A 19,863-nucleotide genomic window follows, 5' to 3' on the forward strand; every position below is an offset into this window, starting at 1 on the left:
AAAGATACAGAATGAGGTTTGCCAAGTGTGTAAAAACTGCCCGTGCTCTGTTAGACTCATTAACATTGGCAAAAAAATCTGTGCACCGGGATCTTCATGCAATGGCTTTCTATGGCTGAGCAGCTCCTGTAGGTGTAATGTGGCCCAGTAGCTTTTTTTTCTCCCCCCACATAGTGCATGTGTCATAAAAGTTTAAACTGGCAAGAAGTTCAACGAGTAAAAAGTTCAAGCCAAACCCAAAGTTGTATTTTAAGTATCTCAGATGTCTATGGCATGCCTTATCAGCTTTGGTTCCCATTCATAAAAGTACACAGTAACTCTCCAGTCATGCAAGTGGCTTTTGGTGAGTCATCAAACAAAGTTTATTAGGTTACACACAGGTTTGGCACAAAGCTACTCTGAATAGCTCCTTTCCACATGCTAACATATTTCCCAAGGTAAAAATGCTTATTCCGAGCAGTTTGGTATGTTTTTCTGCTAACATTTGCAATTACCACAAAGTGCAGCTGATGGAAGTGTTATTAGTTTTGAAGTATGTGATAAATCCAACTGGTGGGCAAAAAGGAAAAATGAAGGGATCATTAAATTGGCAACTGTTCATCCTGAAAAGGAAACAAATTTCTGCGCAAATTTATTGTCAGTTCATCCCACAGTTGTTGAAACAATTTCCTCAAACCCACAAATGTCACCCTGGACGGAAGGTCTGGCCATTTTTTAAGTCATCAGGATTCTTCTTCTGAACTTCATCAAATTGTGCACAAACTTCCACAAGCAAAGACCAGTATTATCCCCTGTTTTATTCAGGTGGCTGGAGGAAACTAGAAAACATTTAATAATAAATATCCAATAAAGAAGTCAAATTGCAGAGTGGTGTGCCCTTAAATATCTTTACTCACAAGGCTGCAACATTTAGCACATTTCTGGTGCCACTGTGGTTTTTACTGTAAGCAGCCATTAAGCATATAACCAGCTTGCATCCTCACTCCCCTGAGACTGACATGATTACACACATGGGGCCTAGACACAGATAAGCAAAGCGCATAAATAGACACCACACTGTCAATGTGCATGTGTCAACCTCGTGCACATGCACACTGTGCAGCTACCATTACTGTCCATCTATAAACATCCAAAGTTTCTGACAAGGCTGTCAGCAAACACCACCACAGGTGGGGGATGGAAGGAAAATGGTAGCAACAGAGGGAGAGAGGGAAAAATGGCTTTGCTAAGAGAGAGAGAGCAAATTCACACAGTGGTTGTAGAAAGGGAAGAGAACAGATGCGAAGGGCAAGGAAAAATGAGTAGGAGGAATCTCCTTATGGAAAACAAGACAGGAACAGTTACATAAAGAAAGCGGATAGTATGGTTTGAGGGCTTAAGGAACAATGCTTTTTTTTTTTTTTTATCTTGCTGTCCCCATTTTCCTTAAAGACCAGAGGCACCAGATGGAGATGCAATTTCCAATGAAGAGCTTACACTCAGCGCACTTCTGTCTGTATCGGAGTGTGTTTGAGGCACTGTGCTTCTCTTTGTCCTTCCTATGTGATGTAATATATTCAACCCTGATGCAACTCTTTTAAGAGGGAAAAGAAAATAGGTGAAATTCCTGTTTACTCAATATACACAGAGTGAACAGAACATAGACTCTAGACTTTAGCACACACACACACACACACACACACACACACACACACACACACACACACACACACACACACACACACACACACACACAAAAAAAACAGTGTGTTGTAAGGGATTATGCAGGCTTGAATTTAACCAGGAAAAAAAAAATGCCTCCAAGCACCAGGGAGCAAATCTGGCTTTAGAACCTTTCCTCATTCCAGAGCATCCTGGTACCAAAGGAAAATCCAGCAACTGAAACATGTTCGTGTCTGAGGATACTAGAGCAAATGTACAGATGGATAATCAGCTTCTGACTCAAGCAGAAAATCTGATTGGAAAACACAGATCAGAGCTCTTCGATTAAACAAATGCCAGAAAATTATAAATAATCCAAAAAACACGTTTCCAGAGGCCAGCTTGACTTTGGGAATACCAAGTGGAATGCACACATCTGCAGGAATGTCCACTGGTATCCAGCTATGTGTAAATGTTTGCTCATGAGTGAACTAAGAAAAAAAAAGTGTGTGTGTGTGTGTGTGTGTGTGTGTGTGTGTGTGTGTGTGTGTGTGTGTGTGTTGGAGAGAAAATAAGTGGCCATCTTCTTCTGCCTTTGTGTGAATCTTAAGTAGACCCATGTTGAGGGAGGCTTTGTTCGCCGTCACCATCGGGGGGCACGTCCTCCAACTTTTCCCCTCACTTCCTTTCAACATAACATTTATCATTCATCCCAGTCAAACAATCATCCTACAACACGGGCGAGCATCTAGCACACAATAAGCTACCCTCCCACCACCACCACTTTCTGGTTGCTGGGATACCTTTCATCCAGCTTGTCAATATCATCATCTCTTACTTAGAAACTCCCCGTTCCTCGCTACAATTGATTCCGTGCAGCAGAGGCTTAATAAAAACTCTGCCACGTCTTGTTTTCAAAATAAAGTTTCCAAGAATATCTTCTCTTCTTTATACCGCATCCAAATCATTATAAAAACGTCTGGCTCGGCAAAAATTGCAATGCATCCTTGAGGGAACCTTCTAATTTGCAAGGGAAATTCCCTTCTGGGCAAATATAGGATTATTTGGATTTACTAAACTAAATGCATATTTTAAGCTGACATTACAGAGCGCCAGTGTTAACCAGGGAAGACACCCGAAGGCCTGCTTCATATAAAGACAGCGTGATTCACCAGATCCACCCCTCCCTTTTCCTGTTGCACTTTCAAAAGGGTTAACAGGTGCATTAGCAATAAGTGGAGAGATGCTGGAGTTGCTGACCCACAGCTAACAACATAATCTTATCAACTGTACTCTGTGCATATAACCCTCTGTCGCTTTATAAAACAGAAAGAGAAATTGGTAAACTCGAGCACATAATAGTTTGGGCCTTGTTTGACCTATTTTATGCAGTTTTTGTGCGCATCCCTTTCAGCTGACTGACCTGCACCACTTATTCCGCCTATAATGATTGCTGACAGCAGATTATTTTTCCTACTGCACCCAAATTCTCTATAGATCTCTGCAGATCAAATCCAACAAACACTGGAGTGAGAAGCAAAGGCCAAGTGGACAAAAGAGACAAAAAGGAGACAGACAAGTATAGATAGAAACCTGCAAAATGAAAAGGGGGAAGGGAAACAAAATGAAGAACACAAAGAATAAGCAAAAGAAGAGGCAGCATGAAAAAGGTTGAAAACCCTTTAAACGACTGTGTTTTGTGAGGGAAATAAAGAGCTGCTAGCAGCAACAGCAACATACCAGCACAGCGAACGAAAATGCAAATCAGCCCCCGATGCAAATGACATACATCTACAGGGGCCAAGCAGACTGTCTTTTTACCAACACTGCTTACCGTAAACCACATCAAACATCTCTCTGCGCTATCTGAACCCATTCCTCCTAGAATTCTGCACGGTTAACACACTTACAGGAATGCCTACAAGCTGGTGCAAAGCAAAATAACCACAAGAACAAGCATCATCTGGTTACTTCTCACTCAAACAAAACGCCTGATTACTGTGAGCTCTTTGCACGCCTACACATGAACGTGCTCTCCAGAGAAATAACAATAAGTCACTTACTTGTCCGTCATCACGTCGGCTAGCGAATACTGATTCATTAAATCTTCTTTTCACGTTCCTTCACACAGCTGAAACGGTTGAGCGAGACGCCCGGGGCTAAGGTCGCAGTACACGTCTACAAGAGAGGTTAAAAAAACAACAACAACAACATTGGGTTAGAGTAAATCATCGGAAATGAGAAAAACAATCGGGTACCCGCAGTTCCTCAAATGTTCCTCAAATGACCACTTGGGGGTGACTCCAAGCAAGTTGATCCTTGTAGACTCCCAAGATAAAATATTTGACATTACACCAGAAATAGACATGTTTATAAAAATGCTGTTTTGGTCTATCGTAATCATTTCACACCCACAACAAACATACTATAGTTGATTTTCTTTTTATATTTATTTTAAATTGGCATGCCGACATGGGCAAGATAACTTGCTGCATGAGAAGGTGATTTTAGTGAACTTGAATCCGGCACTGTTGTTCATTTGTTGATGCCAGAGGTCAGAGGAGAACTGCCAGATTGCTTCAAGCTGATAGGAAGTCAGCAGTACCTCATGAGTACTACTGATTACAATCAAGGCATGCAGACGAATGTCTCTAAATGCACAATCCAATAAACCTTTAAACAGATGAGCTACAGCCTTAACTCTAGTTTCCACTTTGTATTTATATAGGCATTGAATAACAGCTAGCTTAACACTTTGACTTGGTTTGGTCACTTATCTCAATAAAAAACAAAACAAAACTGACAACTGCTAACCTTTATAATAGTAATTCAGTAACAGTAATTCAATGGGTGACACCATATATAGTCACCATTTCAGAAATGTATTCAAATGTAAGATGTGTTTTAACAGTCAATTAAAAAAAAAAAAAGAACTGCCATCCATTTCAGATGTAGCAAAATTATGTAATTTAAAGACACAGCTATGCATTTTTGACCAATGACATCTTCAGAATATTAACAGGCATCTCAGTTTCTCTTGGGTGAAAAAGTTCAGCACATCTTTGGCTCCAAAAGACAAAAATTTTGTGGAGAAAATTTTTTTTAAACCCCAAAAACCATCTTACATGTAGTCCGTGCTGGGGAACATCTGACTTTTGCAGACACACTTGACTTGCTCACAATTAGCCAAGCAAGGCCTGGTCTGTTCAGCTTTACTGTTTCCATAGCTACCAAAGCAGCCAACCAGCCAGCTAGCTAGCATAAATAGAGTGCACCAAGGAGCCCACCGGGTAGTGAACAGACACTATGAATCAGTGGGGCTGGTTATAATCCAGGATCAAAGGATGAATAATTCATCAATCATCCTTATGAAAAGGTCAAAAGATAATTATCAACAAGGTGTTAAAAAATACCATACAAATCTATTGAAAAAAATGTTTAGATAATGCCCCTCTAATGATGCACATTTACATATGCACATAAATCATAAATCAGCAGATTAACTTTGCTGCCAGGATTCTGAATCTGAAAGTTTAATAAGCTGATCAGATGAGGCGTATCCTGTCTGTGTCCCGCTGGCTGATGCTCCATCTCCAAACCTGGCATTAGCTCCTCAGCTTATCTGACCTTAAAAGATTATGATAGCAGCACATCAGATTTATAGATTATACTCAGTTATGTGTTAACGTGACACAGATTACAACCTGCAGGAGTGGGACTTAGCTCCTGTAAGCAGATAAACATTAAATACCAATTCATATGCAGCTAAATGTGCATGAGGGGGGGTGAAGGTAAGGTCTCTGCCCCACCCAATCCAATCGTAAATCAGCCTCAAGCCCAGAGGCACCAGTAGCAGCCAGTCAGTGAGTGGACAGTGGCTTTTCCTGCTCCTTTTATCTATGCAAACAGCTACTCTTCACCTCCATCCTGAACTCTAAACTTTACATCTGCCATCCATCTTTTTTCCCTCTCTGATGCATTGATTTCCTTCATCACTCATACAGATGTTCACTGAACTTCAGTCCATCTTGTGCATTGTCTGTATACAACCAAGTAATTGATGGTAATCGATTTAGAGGCCATTTCCTCTGCTCCCTCAGATGCTGTTGTTATTGTTGTTGAAATTATTTCCAAAAAGGATAAATAGACTCCAGAACAAACAGAGTTGTCGCTGATAATTCTGAACTCATCCATGACACCAGGATAAATCTAACGTCAGCTTTCCTTCCAGTATTTCCAAAATAACATTTTCTTACAACACTGGACTTTTCCAAATATGCAAGAGGCCACAGTTTTGCACAATGTGGCAGACACTCAAGTATGAAACTACCTCGTGCCCACTGTGGTGCTGGACCCATTTGGTGTTTTCTTGCAAAAGCGAGGAGTTCCTTACCCAGAGCCCCAAATTAAACCGCCTTCTCCTACTCGTGCAAACAATGATGCAGTGCCTCGATCCTGGCTCGGTAACTGTGCTGCTAGATTTAAGCAGCTAGTGGTGAGGGAAATAAATAAAAACATACATAAGTGACACGAATGCCAAAAGACCGGTGGTTTCCACACATGCAAAGCCGAAAGAGGACCTGCTCAGAGCTAGAAGAACGACACGCTTTGAAGTGAAGTGAGAAGACGTGTGATCCACCTGCAGTCTAAACAAATTAACATTAAATTGAGCAAATTAAAACCCAGCATTGTTTCTACAAGGATTTCATACCCAGATAAGGAGACCAACTTGGGGCAAGCTACAGGAAAATTTAAATATCCAACCTGGGGGGAGATTTATGAACAGCTTGTAAGAAGACGAACACTTTCCACGTCTGCCAATAAACACCGATTTCCATAAATAAGATACTGTCCTTTTCTGTTTCTCCATTAATTCACACAGCCAGAGTGAACAGCCAAAAAGCAAATAAGGTAATGTGGAAACTCCCTTGCTGCATGCCCCAGCACACCCAGCACATTGAATTATTTACCTCACATATGAGATTTGGGTAAAAATAGCATGCACCATTTTGGACACTCTCTCCACCCTACAGAGCAAGCTTTGACAGGCATCTTCTATTGCCAAAACAATAAATAAATAAATAAAATTCTGTTGATATCTATCATTGTTAGGTGGCAGCATACAGCCGGAGCTGTGTGCGACGTGAATCTTACCATAATCTGAGTGGGAAGATCCTGCAGGTACAGAAGCTCTTCCAACGTGGCTCAGACACACTGTTATTACTGGTACAGTCGTGAAAGGTTTGCATGACAGATGTTAAAAAAAATATAATAAAATCTGGTCATCCAGCACAACCAGCCTGTCACCTCCTCCCTCTCTGCTCACCAGTCAAGAGCAATCTGTCTCTCTCTCTCTCCATCTAGCATGATCAACACTGAAGGTGAAGGAAAAAAAAGGGAACGCAAGATGCTGCAAAGGCTGGAGAGACAGGGCTCGCATTCAAGACCTATTTCACTTTGGCACATGCCAGTGACAGGCTGTCTCCATCTGAGCGTAAGGCGAAACTGCTCGTATTCCCTTTCCTCCCTGTCGCAGCAGTCAAACACTGCTCACCGGCGGAGAGCGAGAGCCCTGAGATCGCGCCTCTGGAAAGCCTCAGTGCACACAATCGCTGAGGAGGGGGAGGGGGACAATTTGTGGGGGGCGGTGGGGAAGGGGAGAGAAGATGGGGGAAGGGGAGGTTAGGGTAGTGACTGTGTGTGCATCTGTGGGAGTGTGTCTATTGTTGACGAGTGTTGAGGAGCCCCCCCTTTTTTTTTTCTTCCCCCACTTCTCTAAGGAGTGAATGGGGACTGCAGGTTCAGCCGGTGCACTCCTTTATTCAGCCCCGAGCGACAAAAACTCCACACGTAGGTTAACAGCGAAGACAGTTTGCATCCTGGGGACATAAATAAGAGGAGCTGGGACTTCTTCCTGTTTATCCAGTCAGTGAACTATCAAACGTTGAGTGACGTCAGGCTGACAAAAGAAAAACTATCCTCTTTAAACAAACCCAGCTGAGCATTTGACAAAAGAACGACTACTTTATCTCAGATGAAAGATGCCCTCCTCTTGTCAGCTGTGTCACACCGTGATATTCTCCGCAGCGACAGAATGTACTGTATGTAGGCGTCGTCTCCCAACTCCATTACCTCCCAGCTCCCTGCTCTCAGGAACACAACGCTGGGAACCTTTTCAAAACATCAAACAAGCTGTCGATAGCATGACAGCGCCGGATCACTAAGCTTCCTGCTCTCTCAGCATTATCAGTCATAGCTGCGGGGGCCAGCACCTTGGGAATCTTCACAGCTTTCCTGTATACAGTTTCATTATCGCGATTACGGTTGTCACACTTTCTAACTTGCAACTAAACTCTCTTGCAATCTTCAATAGCGGCGAATGAAAACCATTACAGCAGCCAAACCCTGAAGGGTGTGGACTATTATTGGAATATTTTCTCAGAACGTGCTTAACAAAAGACACAGAACACAGTTTCACACCCAGTGTTTGCCTTCGCCTACGCTGACTCAAAACCACCATTCAATAGTGACACGATCTCTGGAATGCAGCAGTGCATTATGCATGGCCAGTACCATGCATGCAGACATAAAAGTGCCTACACATGCCACTGTCTGCTGCTGATGTGGAACCAGATGCTACTCTGCAGCCAGAAGGAAATTATTCCAGCCTGAGGGATACTAGGGTGTGCCACGAAGGGGGGGTTGGGTGTTTCCAAAGGAAGAGGGGGGGAGGCCGCCACAGATGTCCATTTCATCGAGCACACCTCAACATCAGAGGAGCACAAGCTGGCCACTGACCCCTAGCCTTTAACTCCAGCAAGACCAAAACAATGAGCCATACATCACACACGTCCCCCATATTTCCTTGAATGGCGACGTATGAACGCCAAACGCCACGCAGGTGTGGACTGAGCTTTAAAGAAGGAAGAATCATGTTTACGCTCTCGTCTGCCTTAAGAAAACTGTATTGTTAATGAGATGGGGAGAACAATGAGGATTATGCATCAAAGACAAAACACCTTTTTACGGTGACTCCCCCAACCTCCCAAAGCAGGAGGGGGAAGGTGCCACTGCCCAGATCAATTGCAGGTATTCTTTTGTGCCTTTTTAGGGAGAAGAGCTGGTAGACAAGTGAAAGGAAAAATAATAAAGGCTTAATTGCTCAGGCCACCTTAAAAGCCATTAAGACTTTATTCAATTCATACTAAATACAGTGCAGGTATGCCAAGGAAGGTGGCACGTCTAAAAGTGTTGTCTTTAAGGTGGCGGAATAGTTGTGTTTGCATGTGAACACAAACACAGTGTGTGTGTGTCTCTGTGTTTGTGCTTACTGCAAGCTTCCTATACAAAAATGCTGGACCTGCTCCAGCAAGGACCAATTTCAATACTTTTTGTCAAATTCCTCTGCAAAACAGCGAGAGCTCGTTCTGAAAACCCAAACAGGGCATCCAACTAAATAAGGCCTGACATCCATAACAAGTGACATTTCTGCAGAAAGTTCAGATTTAAAACAAAACTTTCATTCAGCCAAGCGCTTCCTGACTCAATGTCCGATTTCCCAACCAGCTCTAAAGGACTCTAAAGATAGGTTTGCGTGTTTGTGTGCAGTTAGCATTAACAAGCAACGGTGTCCTGTGTGATTTCACTTAGCACATGCGAATCCTGTGCTTTCAATTAGAGAGACATGACCTAATTACTCATCCTAATCTGGTACGGGGAGATAAACAAGAGTTGTTTTTTTTAAATGACTGTAACCAGACTGCTTTTAGACTAAACACTAACTCTGCAACATTAACCTTTCTTTCCAGCAGATGTTCCAAACCCAGAAAGAAACACTGGCAACCTTAAAAAAAAAAAAGCACAACTAAAACCTCTAATCCAAGGGAAAGTCAGAGTGACAGACAGAAATGTCTGACCCGCTCAGCAGCAGGCAGCCAGTGGTTTAATGATTTGTCTACTGCTGGTGAATGATCACACAGCAATATCCTGTTCTGGCTAGTTCTGTGAACCCCCCCTGAAGGCCCTGCCTGACATGATTCTGGCGTGCTTTGGTGCCAGCTAGCCCATCATATTGACAAGATCCGGGTGTCTGCCCCCCGTGCCTAATGTGACCCTCCGAGGACCTCTGGAATGAAAATCGACGAGGCAGAAGAATTACATATTGAAGCCGCCAGGGAAGGCTGCGATGCTGGACGATGAGAAGAGAGAGGCGGGGCTGGTAAAGTCACTAACAAAGCTGTGAAAACAAGATGCTGGCACTTTCCAAAATTCTTCAGCGCTTATGCAATGTAAACCAACCTTGTATATAATCATTGTAATATCATAGGGCTGGTTTATAACTCAAATGATCGGCATTCAGTCATTAACGTATTGAGGTAAGACAAATACTGCAATTTATAACAACTTCTGTTGTACTAAAGTCTGCAGCTAACAATTGCTGCGTTACCTATAGATTCTTTTAGACATAAAAAAGTAAGTTGAGACTAAGATAAAAAAAATTATTATTTTTTTGAGCCAAAATGTTGAAATTGTCTAGTTCTACCTTGTCATGCATGCATATTTTCTACTCTTCATGGTGTTTTCAGAACAGACACTTTTTCCTCCAGCCCATAAAATGGAAGATTAACTTATAATTAAGGCAATAATTACAACAATTATTATTTTTTTAAAGTTCCTCTTTAGTTTTCCTTCAGTCCTTTCATCTGGCATCAGGAGAAGAACTTGAGTCTGAGAGGCCACCTGTCCCTATCCTTCCCTCCATGCTTACAGAAGGTCAAGAGCAGGCGTGGGGGGATCACCAAAGAACCAAAAACAGTCACAGAGAAATGCAGGACTGCCAGGTCAGAGGGCAAATGTGGAGAGGAGGAAGACAAAAAGCATAACCTATTATTCAGTGCAGCCTGCTCACCACCTAAGATTAGACATGCATGCAGGTGAAAACGCTCTCCTGATGAAACCCATGCGCAGGTCACTGCCGACCCTCCCCAGTCTTGGTAGTACAACATGCCCTGAAACTTGGAGAACTCCTAAAACTCCCCCAAGAGGCCTCAGAGTGCATGCTGCAGGTCTTTATTTCACTCGGTGACATTTGGGTGCTCTTCATATAAACTGTGGTTACGTGGCTGTGTGCTTCAGCGCTGTCAATAAAGGGCTTTTGTTGCTGCAGTGAAAGCGCACTCTTGATTTATGCATGCCAAGGGTAGAAAACCCTCGACTGACCTCTAAGGTGCCAGACTGGCATTTTAAAATAACAGTTTAATACTTTTAAAAAAATGCGTGTGAGCTGGGGGACAAGAGATAATGAAGTACAGAGGAGGGTTTTTGCGATTAAAAGACAGCATGGACTCCAGAGCCGCCCGCTGCTAACATCTTATTTTCTGCTCTGAAACGTCGAGAGAGAGTAATGTAAAAGCCGAAAGCTGGAGTTTTAAAAAATGGCTTAGAAGTAAAACACTAAAACGATGCATTTTCCACACCTCCCTTTGTCTCTGTTGGGGTTTCAGCTACAGCGCAACAAGTGCAGCTGAGCTTGAAGTCTGCGACGGCACGCACGAGTACGGAGCCGCGAGGCTACAGCCCTGAATCACTCCGCGTTTTAGAGAGGGGGACAAAAAACACAGATGCTACTTTCACCGAGCAGATAGCCGCAGGTTAAACATTTCACTGAACTTAAAGGTACTCACTGTGGGACGTTTCCCGGTGCGTACGGAGATGAGGGTTGAGGCAGCGTGACAAAGTTTGACTTGACGCTCTCTCTCTCAGCTCAGCATGGCGGCGACTGAGGCCACAGAGTGGATTCAAAACTCTCCGGGCTGAGATATCAGCAGACAGGGGGAGGGTGCACAGGGAGGCGGCGAGAAGACAAGGTATCTCCAGAGAGCGCACAGCCACATTCAGACAGGCTCCTCTTTTCTTTTTTCTTTTCTTCCAGGCGACCTGTCTAGACTGAAAAGACTATCATTTTGAAATACTGTACTTAAAAAAATTAAATACACTTTTTAAATAAATCCTATCGCACCTTACATTTACTGCACATACTCGGATATTGTATTAACAATATTTTATACTGCTAGTAAAAACTTTAATTTAATTTATAACATAAATAAATAAATAAAATTATGTATTAGATGGGTTACTCAGGATATGTTAAATAGGAGATCTGGAATGTTGTTTCTGTTTCTGTTCATTTATTTCTTTCAGGAACCAAAATACATTAATTACATAAAAGGAAAAGATGTAGTGTATCACGTTTAGCTGCCAGGTAATTTCCTTGTGCAGTTCCTGGGCATGTAAAACACATTACAAAAACTCACATTCCCACATATATACACATGCAGACACACAATAACAAAAGATAAACAACTCAAAAATACTAAAATATCTTCTTATTTATTATATTTTAATATGTTTTGATTGATATTTATACAGTGTGCATTGTCACTTCAGTTCCAGCTCCCTACTTTTAAATGCATAGATAGATAGAGCTAGCAGACCTACTCGAACTCAGTCATGAAAAGTAACATTGAGGTACTTGTTTACTTAGGTTTATGTAAATCAGCCCTCCATAAAAATACAAAATCAAAATATTATGTGTAGTATTGTGCTCATGTTTCCAAATGTCATCCACAAACAAATAATCACAGCTGCACTTTTATTATCCTTTTATGAATGTTTCATTTGTTCTTTTTCAGCTTTAAACCATAATAGGCAGCTCCCAAAGGAAGATCATAGTCCGGATGTTTACTATACAGTAATAGGTGACTGATTTGTATATTTTAATGATATTTCATTATACTTTAACAGAGACTGACCTGGCTCAGCAGCCGCGTCTAACTGATGTATGTAACTAATTATATCTGTGGATATTATTTTAAAGTTTCACAGTCTTGCACTGCTTTTCACGTATTGTCTTTATTTTTGTTAACATCCTTGTGAATAATCCATCTGTAGGTGGGACCACTGGGTTCAAAAGATCACTGCCAGGGTTCAAAAGATCACTGCCAAAGTTCAAAGGTTACACAATATTTTCCTGAGGGAGAAGTGACTTGAAAACACACTGGAGAGGGAAAGACAGACTGACCCTTGTCTTGTTGTGCAGGACAGAGAAGGAGGGAGTGGGGCTTTCCATGGCACCGCAAGCTGAAAACAATACCATCTTTGAGTCAACGACAGATTGCTGCTGCTACAAGATAGAACAGTATCACAGTACACCTCTGTAACTACTTTGTGGGTTCACTGAGCAACAAATGCCAAGAACTTTACCTGCCCAGCTGAGCTGCAGTAAGCCTCTAATGTCCTTTATTGCAAGTCGTTGGTTAGGCTGTACCCTTAAACATGCCAGCGCTTCCAGGCATCTTCTGCTCAACTACAAATTGTTTATTTTCATATCAGCCCCCGGTGATTTGAGAGCTTTGAGCTGAAGGCTGGCTGTAGTTAAAAGGGGACGGCCAGTGCTGCCCTGAAATGAATACGAAAAGCAGCTGGGTTTATCTTCACTCACTCTGTGACATGTGCTTCTAAGAGAAAACAGGTGACCCAGGAGGAGGAATGTATGCTAACTTAAATGTAATGCTGCAGCTCGAGTGATTTGCTATCACTTAAAAGACCTGCATTTTACATCATATTAGATTTACTAATGCTTGTTTTTCTAGGTCTTTCTGAGCTTGTCTGCCTCACCTTGTTTAAATAGACGTCCAAACTTATGTTTGTTAGTGTTAAAAAAAGACCGATATATGGATTAAAGAATCTTATTTTCCTGTTGCTGTTGATAGGAATATCAAATGATTGCATGAAATGAAAAAAGCAAGAGAGTGAGTGTCAGAGCACTAAGTAGATGCACATATACTTACACACACTGGCACACAATAGAGCAGAAAAATTAATAGAGCAAGGTGTAGCTTTCCAGTGTAAGTATATGATCTTCATGCCCAAGCCCTTCAGACACACTGGTTGGATATATTTAGAGTCCCTCGTCGGTGTATCCATGCTACAAGGCAGACCGCAATTATTCCCAACAGTGGAAGGGCCAGTGCTGGTCTGAGATCAGTAAAGAGGAGAGTGCGTGTGTGTGTGTGTGTGTCAACTGGTACGGGACAGGATTAACGCCACAAGAGTCAGAAGCCAGCTCTGCCAGTGGTCCATTTGCATTGAAAGTAAGCCCAGCAAACTCAGAATGTTTTGCTGGGCTTGTTCTTACATTCAAATGCTAAGTAGTGCAATTCTAAAGAAATTAAGCCGTAAAAAACGTAACCATGTGATCTATAATATCAGTACAAGAGCAGTTGAAGAGCGTGACTGGTACACTTCATGGTGCTGAAATAAAAATGATGATAATAATAACAACATATGGCAGAGAAGTGAGCTTTTCTTGTGACTTTTTTAGTCATCTGGTAAGCAGTCTGTGGGAAATTGGACCCTTGAATGCTGAATTCATGTGTGATTTTATCACAGGTGTGCAGAAGTGAAAGAGGAAAGGAGTTTTTTGGGCTCCTTATTTAGCTGGTCTCTCCTCTGTATTTACTTTTTGTTCTTATTTTCCTTTTCTAATAAGCCATGCACAATGAAACGCATGGTATTTGTTTTACAAAGCCTAGGTACTTCTCTGAATTCAACGCCTAGTTATGAACACCAAAACAACTAAGGCAGCTGATATGTTTGCCTGAGGCAGCAAGGCTACAGTAAGTATGTGGTGCTAGATTATATATGTTTGTGTTCTTTTAATTTTACACTGGACCGCAGTAATAGAAACAGTCATCTGTGCCACACAACAGCACAGTGTCAATTTCAAATCTCATTTAGAAATGTTTCTGAATACCTTGAACACTCTAATGTTATGCCCTACCAGCGCTGCAAACCAGTATTGCTCTGCAGCAGGTGTCTGCCTGAAGTCTGACAAAGCAGTACCATCTAGTGGCAAATAGTGAACATGTCAATATGTTTACATGAACCATTGCCCTCACATCTACTGCCATAGACTGTATAGAAAAAACAGCCTGCTGCAGTTATCCCAAATGAGTTAACTGCGCCCCCTGGCTGCCAGCTTTCCAATGTGTCCGATTGTCGACAGATATACCCTACAATGACTGTTGTTAACCCCACTCCCTGTCAGTGGCCTCCATGGTATCATCATCAAATCAATATGACTGCAAGTTTGCTGATTGCACCAACAGTTTTGTTGGATGCAAAGAATCAAGAGTAACCTTAGCGAACTCCTCTACTTACCTCATGTTTAGCCTACAAGAGATCATCACTACTTAATATATTTGGTGCACTTGAATGAGTTCTGAGAATGAGCAAATGCATGTTTAAATTATGTAATCAAATCACAACATGATCACAAACTTCCACTACTGTTCTAAAAACATGCACCATTTTCAGTATGGGTTTTTTTTGTGCCACTGTTTTTCAAGCACACTCAGAGGAAGTTATGAATGAATATTACCACAAACCATCATTAACCATGATCAGTGAAGCATCCAATGGCACAATCCTGGGAGGTCAAGAGTAGCAAGTGATACAGTGCTGCTCCCAAAATATATAAGCTGGGACTGAAGTGAGTTACATGACATTTGCAGCATATATTTTAATAAAATTACACTGCAGTGTAGCTGTGAGTAAAGCTGATTAAAAATAAACATTTGCGACAGGTTTCAGGTGCGTACCCTTCGTTTTAATAGGCTTTAAGTTTCAACACTGAAATATAAATCCAGCCATTTCTGCGGGGCGGGCCGATAACTCGCCCTCCAATCAGCGGCTACAATGGGTTAACATGTGCTCCCAGACGACCAATAGCGAGGGACGGACTAGGCCGTTTGCCGCACCCAAGTGAGGATGATGGCGGCTGGGCGGAGCGACGACGCGGGGACGACAAGCGCAGAGAGATAAACCCCACCGTGAGGAAAAATAGCGAAAACCGTTGTCCTGCTTTCACCGTGTTCTGTTTAAATATCACAATTTCATCAAAGAGAGGGTAAGCGGTGATATAATCAACTTGGTTTGCATTTCAGCGACGGTGTTTATCCGTGGCGGCTTCTTCATATCGGTGTCTTTCTCGCTGTGTGTTCAGTGAGGCTCGGCTCTGTTTTGCTAGCATGTTGCCATTGAGCGGGGGAGTCTGCACAGACGCTGCTGTGCACTGTTAAACGACTGTTTCTGCGTTTCACTGTCCTTTATTAAACAATTCACATGGGCTCAGCTGCTCCCCTGGACCCCACACTTTGGTAGTCAGAATGTTTTACACTAAGTATCGTTAGCATTCTTTCCTAGCAGGCCTGTGATGGTGGAGGTGGTATTTTTATTTTATTATTTATTGGCGCAGAGTTACCGTTGCGTTGTAATTTGGACCCCTCTAGCTGTTCGGGTCGATAGGTTTAGTCGGACAGAGGCTCCTCGCCGTGCAGGTCTTACTCTAGTCTGGGTGTGTTTCCAAAGAGTGGGGGAGAAATTTGGGTTCTTTCCAGCTGTGTGTGTGTGCTGGTGATGGAGCAGTTTCCTGTGCTAGGTCAGACAGCTTTATGTCCTGCATGATAATATGGGCTCGCACACACTTTTAAATAATAAACAGGGTTTTCAAAAGAGAGCAAGAGAAACGCGTGGAATAATGCATTCTGTCAAATGGAAAGCTTGAAATGTATAGTACAGAAATGAGGGCTAGCTGAAAGCCTAAAAGTGTTATGGCTTGATGTGCATGGCATCTGGAGTGGGTACCACACCACATAGATTTTTGTTGTTGTTGTTGTTGTTGTTGTTGTTGTTTTAAATATATCCTTAAAGGATAAATTTCATTTATTAGTGTGGCTTATACAACTGTAAATTGATCACCTTTTGATAACGTGGTGTTGCTCACAAAAAGGTTTGTCATATTTGTGCACTAAAACAATGATAGAAAATATCTACTTGTAGCCTTAAATGTTCACCTTGAATAAGGATGATTGAAAGATGGTCAATCTCAATACAGTTGCTCATTTGTTTTGAGGCCCATGCTTTCGAACAGAGCCCCTAAGCTGTGGCTGTGTCTGGGTTGTTTATAAAGTCTGCTGGGAAGTCCCTTCCCCCACTTTGTACTGTATGAGGATTATCAGAGCCAAACTGCCAAGATAAATTGTTTGTGAGTGTATGTGTTGAGGCACGGTAACTCCCTGGATTTGGTAACTCTGCCAGAATGAGCGAAACTCCCAGAGGATGGTGTTTAGCTTCGTCAGTCTGCTGCCACCCTCGATACACACTGAACTACTTCACATACACACTTACTGTGTTTAACTCCCACTCCCCACACCTACACGCTTGACTTCAGTGCAGCTGAAAATGTGTTCCTCATTTTAGCTCCCTTCTCGCCGTTTCACTTTTTCCTTCCTTCCTCTCCATATGTGATCAGTTATAGCAGCATCTCAGGTGGTAGTGGCAGATGTGAAAATGGTCATTGGTGAACTTTAATTTGCACCATAGAGGTCACCAAAGATCATGTCAATTTGATGCAGCTGTGTTTAGGTTGCATATTTAGCTGGCAGATACATGCATACAGAATAGCATAGGCCTTAGTGTAATGCTAGGGAAGCTGCACAGGGAGGAGTGTGTTGTTTCAGAGAATGGTCTTCCACCACCCTGTCCCATGTGACATACGACAGGCAGATGAATCTTGAACTGCATTTTCACAGTAGGGTTAAAAAGTGTCTCACCTTGTCATGGCAGTTACAAAAGATATCGTTTCCATACTCATCGACCCACTGAGGGTGATGCAGTTAATGTAGCACACAGTAAATATAGCACTACCAGCCTGCTGAAACACTTCCTGTGAGGCACAGATGGAACGTCGGAGCCGTGTTGGCTGGGATGCATCACTGCACAAATGAAAGAGGGAGAGTTTAGTGCCCACTTTTACAGCCTATACCAGTGAGAGAGCAACAAATTATAATGTCTTAGATGCCAGCAAAGAAATTTCAGTTTAATTTAAATATAAGTTTCGGCTGCAGTTAATCTGTTTTTGCAACACAGTGTAACTCCCGCCTTGTTTGTAGTGTGTGCATTTAACAAAAAATATAAATGTAAAAAATGCTTGATGCTTAAGGGGTCGACGTTGGCCAAGCTGTGCTTGGAGTACCCTGGGATCTAAGCAGACTCCTTGCTGCATGTCGATTCTGTGGTTTTGTTTGTTTGTTTGTTTTGTTTTTTCCCCCTCTCACATTTCCTGCGATTCGCTTCAACCGCATGATCAAGAAATGCAAAGTTTTTTAAAAAGCCCCAAAAAATGGACCAAAAAAAGTTGTCTCATTTTGAAAAATAAGATTTCAAGATTTCACTTAGCTTTGACTCTTAAGTCCTATGTTTGAATATGAAATGGAAAAAAGGAATTACTTGTTTAAATTAAGGCTGCCACGATTAGTCGACTAGTCACGATTACGTTGACTATCAAAATCGTCGACGACTGATTTAATAGTCGACGCGTCGTTTGAAGCTTTGTAAGATCCCAAAAAACGCAGGAATAAGTGGCAGGATTTAAGAGTGTAATAACGGACTGAAATAGAAGATGGCAGCACTGCATGTACAAGGATGCCAGCTGCCGTTAAACCCCGAAGAAGAAGAAACTGTGTCCCAGAATTCATAGCGCAGCCCAGCTCAGTTTCCAACAATGGCGGCAGCTACTTAGTTTTGATATTACTCTTATTATTCTTTCTGGGTCACAAAATAAACGTTTAACATATTTTCAGGTGAGAATGTAGCTGTGTAAACCTCAAATATCTGCTCAGTTTATCAGGACACCACATATTTTCAAAGCGCTCCGACGTTTTCGGAGACGTCTGTTACCCACTAGCTCGATAGTTAGCTGAGGGCAAGGCTCACTAGAGCCGGTGAGAACACTGGACTCCCAGCAAATCGTTTTCAAACCCACCGCCGTCTTTCGCTACTCAGGTTAAACATATATAAGTCACTTAGATAACTTAAAAATGTTATTGTTTGGCTTTTTTTTTTTTAGTATTTTATTTGTTCCTGAGTAAATTGGTTTGGCTGAGACTAAAGTTATCGTTTTTACACAGCTGAATAAACATCAAGCAGACAACTGATTATCAGAAGTGTGAGATGCTCGAGAATTTACTCCGGTGTCCTGTTATATTTTAGATAGCAAGGAGTTTATTAAACTTCACCGAAACAATCTGCAAATTTCATTAAAATTTAATAAACTATCATCTTGTCTTTATTTTTAGTTACCACATACCTTAAACACTTAAAGCTGTAAGCTAATGATAGTTATATAAGAGCAGATGTTGCTGGTGCAATAAGCTGTACGTTTTACGTCCAATGGATGATGATCTGATTAGTTGACTAATCGCAAAAATAATCGGTGACTAGTCGACTATCAAAATAATCGTTTGTGGCAGCCCTAGTTTAAATGCCCCCTCCTCTTTTTTTGACATTATTTCTGATCAAGGAAAAAAATAGTATTAATGTAAATTAATGTCAATAGCCTTGTTTACATGGGCACAAGCAACCTCATTAAAAACCTGTCTGCATTAAAAAGAAGTGTAAACATGCCAATTTGAAGATTGTTATGTGATCATGCTCCTTTAAGGTGATTAAAATTTCCAATTGTTAATCGGTTTGATCTGTATGTAAATAGTTCTTCCAGTGTTCAGGGTGAAATTATTCTTGCTCTACATGTCTGTTACATCAACACAACAAAAACAAGTTGAAGGTCTGTTCAAAAAGGAAAAATAACACAAACTTCACAAATGTTAGAGAGGGGAGAAGCTGAAATCTGTGACATGCGGCGTTTGTTTACATTGGAAAAGACAACTGCTTCTACTGTTTTCCAGAAAGTTAGACTATTCTGCGCTTGTCAAATGCTTGGATGTGTGTAAATGCAGGTAATGGTCAGATCACTTGGTTTAGTTTCTATGTAAACAATGACGTTATATTACAGGTTTTAATTAGATTTACATTTTGCACGTGTAAACATGGCTAATGAGAGCAGCATTGTGTATTTGATTTGCTGCCTCTTGATTTTAACACGTTAGCTTGTTTAATTTAATGAGAATGAAATAGTCTCTAAAAGTGCTGGTAGATTGCTTTGTTGATACAGCTTCTTTAATTTTCAATGGAGTGCACAAAACAAGACAAGACAACATGCACTGGGCAGAGCTGGAATGACACCTAATGCATTCTTTCTGGTAATAGCAGCTAGAGATGACGCTTTCACACACGCAGAAATACAAGAGTTACTATTGGATT

At 41.7% G+C, this 19,863-nt stretch overlaps 2 protein-coding genes across 16 annotated transcripts in view; one reads left to right on the forward strand and one right to left on the reverse strand.

Moving 5' to 3' along the window:
• sema4d (sema domain, immunoglobulin domain (Ig), transmembrane domain (TM) and short cytoplasmic domain, (semaphorin) 4D) overlaps positions 1–11,458 on the reverse strand; it is a 42,847-nt gene extending 31,389 nt beyond the window's left edge. For 6 of the 9 annotated variants that reach the window (XM_080876347.1, XM_080876345.1, XM_080876346.1 and 3 more), the window contains exons 1-2: positions 11,325–11,458; positions 3,705–3,819 (exon numbers count right to left, since the gene is read on the reverse strand). In XM_080876347.1, the coding sequence (XP_080732473.1) occupies positions 3,705–3,742 (38 nt within the window). In that variant the 5' untranslated portion in view covers positions 3,743–3,819; positions 11,325–11,458. Of the gene's footprint in view, positions 1–3,704; positions 3,820–6,795; positions 7,202–11,324 lie in introns of those variants that run through there. The other 3 variants (XM_080876343.1, XM_080876341.1, XM_080876344.1) reach the window with 3 other exon arrangements.
• A 4,002-nt stretch (positions 11,459–15,460) lies between these two features.
• Positions 15,461–19,863, forward strand: part of add1 (adducin 1 (alpha)) — a 28,871-nt gene continuing 24,468 nt past the window's right edge. For all 7 annotated transcript variants that reach the window (XM_080874133.1, XM_080874134.1, XM_080874139.1 and 4 more), the window contains exon 1: positions 15,461–15,610. The gene's annotated coding sequence lies outside the window, so the exon portion shown is untranslated. The remainder of the gene's footprint in view (positions 15,611–19,863) is intronic.

The sequence above is a fragment of the Rhamphochromis sp. 'chilingali' genome, assembly GCF_963969265.1.
Source record: "Rhamphochromis sp. 'chilingali' genome assembly, chromosome: 2".
Classification (NCBI taxonomy): Eukaryota; Metazoa; Chordata; class Actinopteri; order Cichliformes; family Cichlidae; genus Rhamphochromis; species Rhamphochromis sp. 'chilingali'.